The 12,662-nt window shown below is 40.2% G+C and overlaps 1 protein-coding gene across 3 annotated transcripts in view; it reads right to left on the bottom strand.

Annotated features, from left to right (window-relative positions):
• BTBD8 (BTB domain containing 8) overlaps positions 1 to 12,036 on the bottom strand; it is a 95,664-nt gene extending 83,628 nt beyond the window's left edge. For 2 of the 3 annotated variants that reach the window (XM_012176065.4, XM_004002191.5), the window contains exons 1-2: positions 11,693 to 12,036; positions 4,246 to 4,440 (exon numbers count right to left, since the gene is read on the bottom strand). In XM_012176065.4, coding sequence (XP_012031455.3) covers positions 4,246 to 4,440; positions 11,693 to 11,841 — 344 coding nt within the window. In that variant the 5' untranslated portion in view covers positions 11,842 to 12,036. The remainder of the gene's footprint in view (positions 1 to 4,245; positions 4,441 to 11,692) is intronic. The other variant, XM_060411616.1, reaches the window with a different exon arrangement.
• Between the last annotated feature and the right edge of the window lie 626 nt (positions 12,037 to 12,662).

The raw sequence follows: 12,662 nt of genomic DNA, 5'->3' as shown, positions 1-12,662 counted from the left end.
GAAATGCAGTACTTGGATGCAATCTCAAAAATGACAGAATGATCTCTGTTCATTTCCAAGGCAAACCACTCAATATCACAGTCATCTAAATCTATGCCCCAACCAATACGCTGAAGAAGCTGAAGTTGAACAGTTCTGTGAAGACCTACAAGACCTTTTAGAATTAACATCCAAAAAAGATGTCCTTTTCATTAAACGGAACTGGAATGCTAAAGTAGGAAGTCAAGAAACACCTGGAGTAACAGGCAAATTTGGCCTTGGAATACGGAATGAAGCAGGGCAAAGGCTAATAGAGTTTTGCCAGGAGAACGCACCACAGAGCCTACTCTACAACAAAGCCACAGAGCCTACTCTACAACAAAGCCACTATACCACCACCTACTAGAAAAACAAAAGTGTATACAGTATTTTACAACTGAAGGTTGGAACTCAACAATGAACCAATGATCTACACTGGAAACTGATAATGATTTTCTAAATTACACTTAAAATATCTGTTTAAATTACAGCATATCATACTGTTCTTACAAACAGAAAGCCAAAGTTAGACAATTTTCTGTTTATGCTTATTGTAGCTTCATATGAAAAAACTCTGAAATAATAAAAACAGATCATTTAAGCAACTGTCATAGCATAAAATGAAGAAAAATAAGCCAAATCACACATATATATTTAAAGTTTAATTATCCAAGAGAATTTTCTACACTAAAGTCAACATTTTTATTATAGGCAAAAAGTATGTTAGCAAATAACTAAAAGACTAGAATCTAAAAAATACCTAGGACTCAGGACATAATAACACAAAAATCCAACTCTGATTTCTCATAAAAGTTAAACTGATAATTGGTACTAGTATTAAGGATAGACATACAGACCAAAGGAAATGAATTGAGAGACCACTAATAAACCCTAATGTCTATGTGTTAGTCACCTTGGGCTGCCATAACAAAAATCATAGACTGGTGACTTAAACAGAACTTTATTTCTCACAGTTCTGGAGGCTAGACATCAAGATCAGGTGCCACCATGCTGGGGTTCTGGTGAGAACTCGCTATGGCTTGCAGTTAGTCACCTTTTCACTGTATCCTTACATGGCATAAACAGAGAGAGAACAACTCTCTCTCTGGTGTCTCTTGTTATAATGGTACTGTTTTTATCATGCTGCTGCTGCTACTGCTAAGTCGCTTCAGTTGTGTCCAACTCTGTGCAACCCCATAGACGGCAGCCCACCAGGCTCCCCCATCCCTGGGATTCTCCAGGCAAGAACACTGGAGTGGTTCGCCATTTCCTCCTCCAATGCATGAAAGTGAAAAGTGAAAGTGAAGTCGCTCAGTCGTGTCTGACCCTTTGTGACCCCATGGACTGCAGCCCACCACGTTCCTCTGTCCATGGGATTTTCCAGGCAAGAGTACTGGAGTGGGGTGCCATTGCCTTCTCCAGTTCTTATCATGAGGTCCCATCTAATCTTAATTTACCTCCCAGAGGTAAAAATCTCCAAATACCATCACATTAGGCAGTAGAGGCAACTGATTTTCAACAGGATATATTGACAATCCAATGGAGAAAGAACAGTCTCTTCAAAAATAGCACTGGGACAACTAGATATCCAACATACAAAAGAATAAAGTCAGTCCCCTTCCTTATAGTATATACAAAAATTAACTCAAAATGGATCATAGGCCTGAATGTAAGAGCTAAAAGCATAAACCCAAAAAATTTGTAGAAAAAAGTGTAAGAATAAATCTTTGTGACCCTAGAATAGGCAATGGTTTCTTATCTATAATACCAGCAGCAAAAGTGACAAAAGAAAATTAAAAACTAGGCTACATTAAAAATCTACAACTTTTGTGTTGTAAATGACATCATCAAGACAACCCACTGAATGGAGGAAAATATTTGCAAATCGTATGTCTGATATGAGCCTAGTATCTAGAATACATGAACTGTTTTATAACTTGATGATATAAAGACAAATAATCCAATTGAAAAATGGACAAAGGATGTGAATAAACAGCTCTCCAAGGCAGATATACAAATAACAAGCACAAGAAAATATGCCCAAATCATTAGCTACTGGGGAAGCACAAATGAACCTCAATGAGATATCACTTCACATACACTAGGATGGATATAATAAAAATGACAGAAAATAACAGCATGTGTTATAAGGATGTAGAGAAAATGAACCTTCATACACTGTTTGAAGGCATGTAAAATGGTATAGCCTCTTTGGAAAAAGAATTTGGCATTTCTTCAAAGAGTTAAACATAGAATTACCATATGATCCAGCAATTCCACTCCTAGGTATATTGACCCAAGAGAAATGAAAACACAGGTGTACACACACACACACACACACACACACACACACACACACATTGCATAGCAATGTTCATAGCACAATGTGCTGTGCTATGCTTAGTTGCTCAGTTGTGTCCTACTCTTTGTGACCCCATGTACTGTAGCCCATCAGGCTTCTTTGTCCATGAGCATACTCCAGGCAAGAATACTAGAGTGGGTTGCCATGCCCTCCTCCAGGGGATCTTCCTAACTCAGGGACAGAACCCAGGTCTCCCACTTTGCAGGCAGATTCTTTACTGTCTGATCCATCAGGGAAGCCCAAGAATATTGGAGTGAGTAGCCTATCCGTTCTCCAGGAGATCTTCCCAACCTAGGAATCAAACTGGGGTCTTCTGCATTACAGGCAGATTCTTTACCAGCTGAGCTACCAGGGAAGCCCTCACAGCACCATTTGATCCAGCAATTCTACCCCTAGGTATATACTCAAGAGAAATGAAAATGGGTTCACACACACACACACACACACAAACTGTACAGGCATATTCATAGAAACATTAACCAAAAGTGGAAACAACATAAATGTCCATCAACAGAAGAATGGACATATAAAATGTGGGACTGCCATACAATGAAATATTATTTGGCAATAAGAAGAAATGAAGTAGATATATGCAGCAATATGGATAAACCCAGAAAACATTATGCTTAATGAAATAAGCCAGGCTCAAACCCCACAAACTGCATGATTTTCTTTATGTGAAAAGTCCAGAACAGTCATGGAAAATAGATTAGTGTTACCTAGGGCAAGAGGTGAGGGAGTATAGAGTGATAGCTAATGGGTAAGGGGTTTCTTTTGGGGGTATTGAAAATGCTCCAAAATTAAATTGTGATCGTAACTCTGTAAATACTAAAATCACTGAATTATACAAGTGAAACATCTGAGCTATATGAATTATACCTCAATAAAAATGCTTTTAAAAACCAGTAATTGACAAACCTATAGTACTATACAATGACACAACTGCCTAGTATCGGCTTCAAAACTTAGTTCCACATTTACATAACATCATTATTAAACTCTAAAATCAAGAATCACTAGTAAGTGCATACTTAGACCTCACTGCTGCTGCTGCTGCTAAGTCGCTTCAGTCGTGTCCGACTCTGTGCGACCCCACAGACGGTCTCCTACCAGGCTTCTCTGTCCCTGGGATTCTCCAGGCAAGAACACTGGAGTGGGTTGCCATTTCCTTCTCCAGTGCATGAAAGTGAAAAGTGAAAGTGAAGTCGCTCAGTCGTGTCCGACTCTTAGCGGCCTCATGGACTGCAACCTACCAGGCTCCTCTGTCCATGGCAGTCTCCAGGCAAGAGTACTGGAGTGGGGTGCCATTGCCTTCTCTGAATTTAATGCTTAATAATATAGAAGTCAGTATGTTGCAATGGTTCTCAACAGGGGGCAATTCTACCTCACAGAGGGCATTTGGCAATCTCTGAAAACATTTTGGTATTTACAACTTGGGGTCAGGGCTCAGGAAGGCCAATGACAGCCAGTGGCCGAAGGCCAGAGATGCTGCTAAACATCCTAGGATGCACAGTATAGTCCCTACCCAACAAAGAATTACCCAACTTAATAGCGCCAGGGTTAAGAAACCTCAGCATAGAGTAATTCATTCAAATTACTGGACAGCGGTACCATTTCCTTTCTCTCAGGATCAATCTCAAATGAAAAATTAGCCTTTCTGAATACTAATCCTCTAAAAACTCTTAATCCTAATACTTAGACTCTACTAACACTATTACGATAATATGGAATTTAAATGAATGGATTTCTTAGAAGGCTATAAAACAGCTATGAAAATATATGAAATAAACACATCTATATGTTTAAAAATAAACAAATACATACTAGATTTAAATAAGAAGAAAAAAGATAAAGAAAGCACTTACTGTAAAAATGTTCTAAATTCTGAAGCTTCAAAGTTCTCCACAGCGACATGTTCATGATTTTTTACGTTATCTCTATGTCCAACAGTATGAAAATAGAAATCAGGAACCCTTGCTAAAAGGACTGCTTTGTGTGCTTTGAACAAAGTACAACCTATAGAGAAAGTAACATCTGTATGTACTTCTTCTCTTAGAAGCCTATAGGAATAAAAAGGAACCACAGTTTAATTAGTGATGCTTAGAAATATATAACACACTCATTTTCATAAAATAAGTTTTAAAAATAACACATAAACTAAAAATACAGATAATATAATATGAAAATGAGTTTATTCTCAATTCATTCAAAGAATATTGTTTAATGTTGGTTTAGAATGCAATTTTCTAAAATTTATAGTGAAAAAAAGGTAATTACACTGAAAGAGTAAGACTACTTTTCCAAAAAATATCTTTCCTTTTTAATTCCTTCCAACAATAAAGTTATCTTCTACGTAGGTTGATTTTCCTCTAAAATGTACATACTTTAGATTTATTTTGGAAAGATAACACAAAGTAATGTGTTCATTGACTATTCAATCAACTTTTAAAAATCTTACTAAAACTGAAGCCAAAAAAGTAAACAGCAAACCAGATGTGGTAATAGATAATTCAGACCAGAAACTGGTACACTATTGTGTTCCACTGTTAAATACAAGTCTGAAATGCAGGCTTAGCTGTCAAGAATGTGACACTGAAGTCCTTTTCCATTGACCACCCCCCCCCAAAAAAAACTAGAACTAATCATGCTCTAATCTCTATTATCAAAATGAGGGACTCATGTGGAAAGCCCATTCAATGTGGACATAATTAACATGCAGACATAGTTATGGTAAAGCTGTCATGTAAAGTGACAGAAGAACAGAGACCAGCATCAAAAGAGAAAGCTGTCAGACAATCTCTTTTCCTGTGTGCTGACTCTGTATTCTTACTCTGCAACATTAAATAATACTTCATATTACATAACAGTATCATCAGCAAGGCATGCATTCTCAGAGGACTTCTGTACTGCAGGATATAACTGGTGACCACACTAAAACATGATAGGAGGCACACGTATGGATAAAGACATCATTACAGTGAAAGCTCAGCATGTTGCCATTGACACACTCCCCCAAGACTCGGTTAATGGCTCCTTCCTCTGGTCCCTCAGTACATACCTCTATAGCACTTTTGTCACCGCATCATTATTATTTTTGTATATCTTTCTCCCTACCAGATAATGAACTCCCTAAAGGCAAAAACTGTGTAATCTTCATTAGATAGCTCAATATCTGCTTTTTGGATTTTGTTATATTTTACACTAAACAAAACAAATGTTTCAGAGTACAAAGCTTTTAGAACCCTGGAAACAGTGACCAAACAAGATGCATTTTAGTTAATATTTTAATAAATTATTTTCATAAGTGATTATTAAATTTACACAAAAATGTATTGATTTTCCAAACATTAACAAAAACTCAAATTGTACAAATACTCCATTTATTCTCCTTCCCACCCATCTTCTACCCTTCCCCTACTCCTCTCCAAAAGAAGAACAAGCATTTACTTGGGGGAGCCGACAGCCACACAGTTCATTAGGCAATCTGTCTTGTTTATAATACATGCTCAGGAGTATTTGTCAAATTTAAAAAGTCAATGTGTTTTTAAAAATGTTAATGTGAAAATGCGGTGCTTTTTATTTTATAAAACCACTTGGATCAATTACAAGTAAATCCTGTTATCTGTTGCTGCTGTTTAGTTGCTAAGTTGGGTCTGACTCTTTTGCGACCCCATGGACTGTACCCCATCAGGTTCCTCTGTCCATAGGATCTCCCAGGCAAGAATACTAGAGTGTGTTGTCATTTCCTTCTCCAAGGGATCTTCCTGACCCAGGGATCAAACTGAGTCTCCTGCATTACCAATAGGATTCTTTACCACTGAGCCACCAGGGAAGCCCCTGTTATCTGTCACAAGCAACAATATTTGACTAAGGGGAGGTTTATGATTCATCTAATAATAAACCCTAGTGGAAGGACAGGTTGGAGGAAAGGCTCAGTGGTGTCCAGACCCAGCTTTCTTGCATCTTATTTCTCTGTTAAGTACTGTATTCACCTATCAAAAGCATTTCAGTCCACTGATTAAACCAAACTTCTCACTAAAAATTTATTGAGCGTGTAATATGAACTAAGCACTGGGGACACAAAGATGACTAAAATGTAGTATCTGCCCTCAAGGGGTTTATAGAAGAGATGGAGGCCAGGTCTGAAAAATAAAAAGTATGAAATATTCAATAGGACAAACTAGTAAAATTTTTTCAGGGACAGTTATAAGAGAAGACCTTATAGAGGACAGGAAAACCATACGGAATTTTAAAGACTGAGTAGGAATTGATCAAGAAAGCAATGCAGAGTAGAAGGGATTCCTGCCTCCATGTTCCTTACAAAGGTTTGTGTGAGTGTGGAGCTACAAATTGGTCAATAGAGTACTGAGAGGCAAGAAGTGACAGGTGAAGCTGCAGGGATAAAGATGGGTAAGAGGCAAAGAGCTTAACTCTATCTCACAGCTGAAGGGGAATGACCAAATAGTTCAAAACATGGGCAATTTTATTTTTCAAAATATTATCTGTTATTGTGTAGAAAAGGAATCAGGGGAAAATGAGACTAGAGGGAGAAAAACTACTGCCCAACACAAATGAATGATGTACATGGCTTATGCCAGGAGAGAAACATCAGTGATAGAAAATGACGGATTAACTTAAAATATATTTAGGTAATAAAATGGCAGGAGTTGGTAACTGGATGCAGAAGGTGAAGGTAAGGAAATAACCTAGGATCTCTCACATAGTTAGCTTAGACAGCTGGGTGCTGGTGATGTCACCAGCCATTTTATCTTCTATGCCAACTTCCCTCCTAAACTCCAGACATATTTTCAGTTGTCCCCTGGATAAGGCTTCCTGAACATTCACCATCCTCCTTCCTTTTGAATGTCCTAAGATTCAGCACCATCATGTGTTTCTTTCTCTATGTTTCCACATGTAATTGGTCACCACGCCCATGAACTGCACACAGAAATCCATTTTATCTTTTCCTTTTTCACTGCCATTATGTATCCCCTGACTATCACAAAATCTAGTTGGTTTCATTTTTTTCCAATTTCTTTCCTCAATTCAAGATCTAATTATGCAAATCCTATATTTTAAAAATATGATTCTCCACTGCTTCTAGAATACATTCCAAATTCTTCACTGAAGAAAGGTCTCTATGATCTAGTCTTAGTTTTACCCATTCACCCTCATCTACTGTTACTTTGCTTGCCATACCCACAATCCCCTCCCAAATAAAGCTACCAAATTGTGCCACATGCCCCGAAGCTCTTAGTCACCTCTGAATGGACAATCGACTGAGCCAAGGTTAACCACTAGCCTATGTGGTAGTTAAACAAGTGAACTCTAGCAGAGATATTCTGTAATAATCAAGAGCCAACTGACGGAACTCTTAAGGGAGCTTTAAAGAAAATCCAAGGTATAGTAAGAAAAGGGAATGGGTAAGGAGAGAATCAGAAATAAAGGAATAAAGATACTGGAAGATCATTTCACATAACTACCATACTTTAGAGAAAGAAGACTGACTGAATCTATATTCTGGCCATGAGACCTTGGGCAAATCACTTTAATTTCCCTGGAACCAGACTGCCAAGGTTCTTATTCAGACTTAACCACTTCTCTTGATGCTTTGCTTCCTCTGCCTTTTCTAAAACCAGCTTGAACATCTGGAAGTTCACGGTTCACATATTGTTGAAGCCTGGCTTGGAGAATTTTGAGCATTACTTTGCTAGCGTGTGAGATGAGTGCAATTGTGTGGTAGTTTGAGCATTCTTTGGCATTGCCTTTCTTAGGGATTGGAATGAAAACTGACCTTTTCCAGTCCTGTAGCCACTGCTGAGTTTTCCAAATGTGCTGGCATATTCCAGATGAACTTGCAGATGTTCAAGCTGGTTTTAGAAAAGGCAGAGGAACCAGAGATCAAATTGCCAACATCCTCTGGATATTCAAAAAAGCAAGAGGGTTCCAGAAAAACATCTACTTTTGCTTTATTGACTATGCCAAAGTCTTTACTGTGTGGATCACAACAAACTGTGGAAAATTCTGAAAGAGATGGGAGTACCAGATCACCTGACCTGCCTCTTGAGAAATCTGTATGCAGGTCAGGAAGCAACAGTTAGAACTGGACATGGAACAACAGACTGGTTCCAAATAGGAAAAGGAGCACATCAAGGCTGTATATTGTCACCCTGCTTATTTAACTTACATGCACAGTACATCATGAGAAATGCTGGGCTGGATGAAGCACAAGCTGGAATCAAGATTGCCGGGAGAAATATCAATAACCTCAGATATGCAGATGACACCACCCTTATGGCAGAAAGTGAAGAACTAAAGAGCCTCTCAAGTGAAAGAGAGTGAAAAAGTTGGCTTAAAGCTCAAAATTCAGAAAACTAAGATCATGGCATCCGATCCCATCACTTCATGGGAAATAGATGGAGAAACAGTGGAAACAGTGTCAGACTTTATTTTTTGGGCTCCGAAATCACTGCAGATGGTGACTGCAGCCACGAAATTAAAAGACGCTTACTCCTTGGAAGAAAAGTTATGACCAACCTAAATAGCGTATTAAAAAACAGACATTACTTTGCCAACAAAGGTCCATCTAGTCAAGACTACGGTTTTTCCAGCAGTCATGTATGGATATGAGAGTTGGACTATAAAGAAAGCTGAGTGCCAAAGAATTGATGCTTTTGAACTGTGGGGTTGGAGAAGACTCTTGAGAGTCCCTTGGACTGCAAGGAGATCCAACCAGTCCATCCTAAAGTAAATCAGTCCTGAATATTCATTGGAAGGACTGATGTTGAAGCTGAAACTCCAATACTTTGGTCATCTGATGCAAAGAGCTGACTCATTTGAAAAGACCCTGACACTGGGAAAGATTAAAGGCAGGAGAAGGGGACAACAGAGGGTAAGTTGGTTAGATGGCATCACTAACTCAATGGACATGAATTTGAGTAAGTTCCGTGAGTTAGTGATGGACAGGGAAGCCTGGCGTGCTACAATCCATAGGGTCTCAAATAGTCGGACACGACTGAGCGACTGAACTGAACTGAACCTGATGCTTAGTTTCCTTATCTGTTAAATGGGGCCAGCAACAAGATTTACCTCACAGTGGAATAAATAAAACATTGCATGTCAGCCCAGTGTCCAGTAGGATGGTGATAAGTATTAGGTATTTTTATTACAACTGTCTTGAACAATCATCCATATCTCAATGAAGTCTTATAAGAGAATTGTTGTCATATCCCAAGCAACTTTCCAATTCTACATTAAATCTAGCTTTTTGACAACTGAAACTGTTTCCCATTTTTTCTCACTTCTCCATATATCCCATTGCCTCAGATAACCCAGAGGTGTCTCTGTTCCTTGCTTTTTGGTACAACCCAATATAACTTGCTTTCCCCAAAATAAATCAAGCTCTTCCAAATCTCTATGCCCTTATAAAAGCCATTCTCCTCTCTTAGATACTCTCCAACTTCTTTCCTAATTTCTACCTAATAAAATTTTAATCAATCCCTAAAATATCACTCAACCATCACCTATAAAGCCTCACCCAAGTCACCCCCTTCCCCATTCCTTTTATTTGGCTATTATCTCTCTCACTAGAGTGCAAGCATAATATCAAAGTCATATTTTACTAACCTTTGATTCTTTAAAATGTAATACAGTGTTAAGTACATGGGTGCTTGCTACTTCATTAATATTTGTAGAATAAATCAATGATATTGCTGTGCTTGAAGATGAATTTAACATAGCATTCAAGGTGGCTGGGTGAGCATATGAAAATTTTTTGTTATTTTTAAAACAAAACCTTTGCTTGTAACAAGAACTTGGGAGTTCAGGATCCTATCCTTATTTGCTGCGAGGATGAGGATAAATTGTTCATCTGCTATACTTTCTTTATTATCAAATTTGTTGTTGGAGTTGGTTCCTATCTACTGGGAAGTACAACTAAGTCTCCGTAAATGCTATAGTAACTCTAGGGCAATATCCATCACCTGCTATATTTTTAACTTCATTTTTATATAAATTAGGCATATTACCTTCCTTAAATTCATGACAACTTCAAGGCTAACAACACAGCTAGAATAATAAAGCCACTTAAGAAAAGGCATGCCTCATCCTTAGAGATTCATCCTAGGAGCAGATGAATCACTCTTTTTTTTTTTCCTGTCTTTTACATCAATTCCCCCAGTGGTGGAGACAAGGCAGAATCTCTCATGGAAATGCCCACATTAAAAGGACTTTTTTTTTTTAAGCTTTATAAAGTTCAGTTTATATTAATAGCTTCTGGAGCTTTAACTGTGAGCCACAGTAAGTACTTTTAAATGTTGCACAACTGTTAGTTATTAGTATTGACGGTAATTAGGTGTACATTGTCTGAGTGGTTCTCAACCAGAGACCCACGCCAGCAGCATCAGCATTAGCTGGGGTGCGTGCCTGCTAAGTTGCTTCAGTCATGTCCGACTTTTGCGACCCTATGGGACCCTGTTAAAAATGCAAAAGTCACCTAGGACCTTGTTAGACATTTAAAAATCTCAGGCCTCATCCCAGTCCAACTGTCTGGGCCCCAGTATAGCTAAGCCCTCCAGGTGATTCTGATGCACACCAAAGTTCAAGAATCAATGTTTTGGTAGAAATGGAAACTACGGAATATTTTTGAGCTTCGTTTTCTTTAAAGACAGGGATGCCTCTCCCGAGATTCATCACAGCCTGAGTTAAGCTTCACAACAACTCTGCATTTGCTTAAGTCCTCATGGGAGCTGGGAGTTGCCGGGAGCCATAGAGTACTCTAGGAGGAGAGGGGAAGTCAGGTTGGAATCAGGAAGTATTTATATGTAAGCATTTCTGCTAAACCGTTTAAAGAAATATAAGAAGAAAGATACCTCCAACGCTCAGGTGAGTTGTTCCATTTTCACTCATTGTAAATACTCACCCTTCTACCTAATTTTATCATTTTTTCTTAGAACCGTTTAAGCTTATATTGTGTTTCAGGACCCCGAAACCTGGGTCCACCCCGACATTAGCGAAAGCCTTTCAAGACCTAAGTCTGCCCGTGCTGGGAGTATTTTGGCATCAACTGATGCTGCACAGAACTATGATAGTAACTTTGGTTTTCCTCTGGAACCTGGCACGTGGCCTCAGGATTGGTTATATAGGGGGAGCGAACCCGCCAGTTAGTGAAGAGACAATAGAGCCTCCCTCGGTGGCTCGAGGAGAGGAGAACAAAGAAGGAAGGGATGGAGAAAGAGAGAAGGAGCCACAGCTTCTGGTCCAGAGAGGGGAGCGTTTAGAACTGAAGGAGGCTGAGTTCCCGCCTCCTCCTACCTGAGCAGATCCTGGCTGAGCTGCTCCGACACCGTCGCCTTCAGCCGGCGCCGCTCACAGGGTCCCTTCCTTTGCAACCCCTTACTGCAAACTCCGGGGGATCCCAGAGGTACCCCGGGGGGCGGGCTATCCTCCCCGCAGCGGGCCATGTCCCAAAGAAGCACGGCGGCACCCCGCAGGCCCAGGACAAGGTCTCACTTCCCCGCCTCAAGAAGAAGGGGGCGTTTTCAACCGAACGCTCGGCTCCTACCCGGAATCCGCCCCCTAAAGGAAAAGGTTGACGGCCTCTCGTCTGTTTGTTGACGGTCCCTTAGGGCCGCCAGCTCTCAATCCAAGGGTGTGTTAGAGGCCAGGCCGGAGCCGGCACGTGACCTGGGAGGGTGTGCGCAGGCGTGGTAGCTCTGTTTACCTCCGCCAGCAGGCACTCCGACCCCTATTGCCCAAGGAGCGAACTGTCCTCCGGGACTCACGGGTTCTGCCGTTTATCCCTGTCTCTGCTTTCTGGTTGGTGCTAACCAGTCGTGTAAGTAAGTGCTTGCGAGCAGCGTTCAAATCAGCCAGTGCAGTCTCTCAGCACTTTATCTTCCTGGATGTCAGCGCTTTTTCCCCCTAGGAAAGACAAGTTCACTGGCCGTTTCCTGCGGCGAGTCACACTCCCTTATTTACCTGCTTTGGGCAAGAAAAATTGGGTGTGTGAGTGTTGAGGAAGCCGTCCCTGGCTCAGTCTGTAAAGAGTCTGCCTGCAATGTGGGAGACCTGGGTTCGATCCCTGGGTTGGGAAGATCCCTTGGAAAAGGAAATGGCAACCCATTCCAATATTCTTGCCTGGAGCATTCCATGGACAGAGGAGCCTGGCGGGCTGCAGTCCACGGGGTCACAAGTGTGTTGAGGAAAGAAATTCACAAAATCAACAGGAGTTGCAACACTCCTGAGCTCCCTGCAAAGGGTGTGTACAGCCTCTAGAAGACTC

Source organism: Ovis aries, chromosome 1 (genome assembly GCF_016772045.2).
Source record: "Ovis aries strain OAR_USU_Benz2616 breed Rambouillet chromosome 1, ARS-UI_Ramb_v3.0, whole genome shotgun sequence".
NCBI classification, from domain to species: domain Eukaryota; kingdom Metazoa; phylum Chordata; class Mammalia; order Artiodactyla; family Bovidae; genus Ovis; species Ovis aries.
Note: the sequence above shows the minus strand (reverse complement) of the source record. Positions and strands in the feature narration are given on the sequence as shown.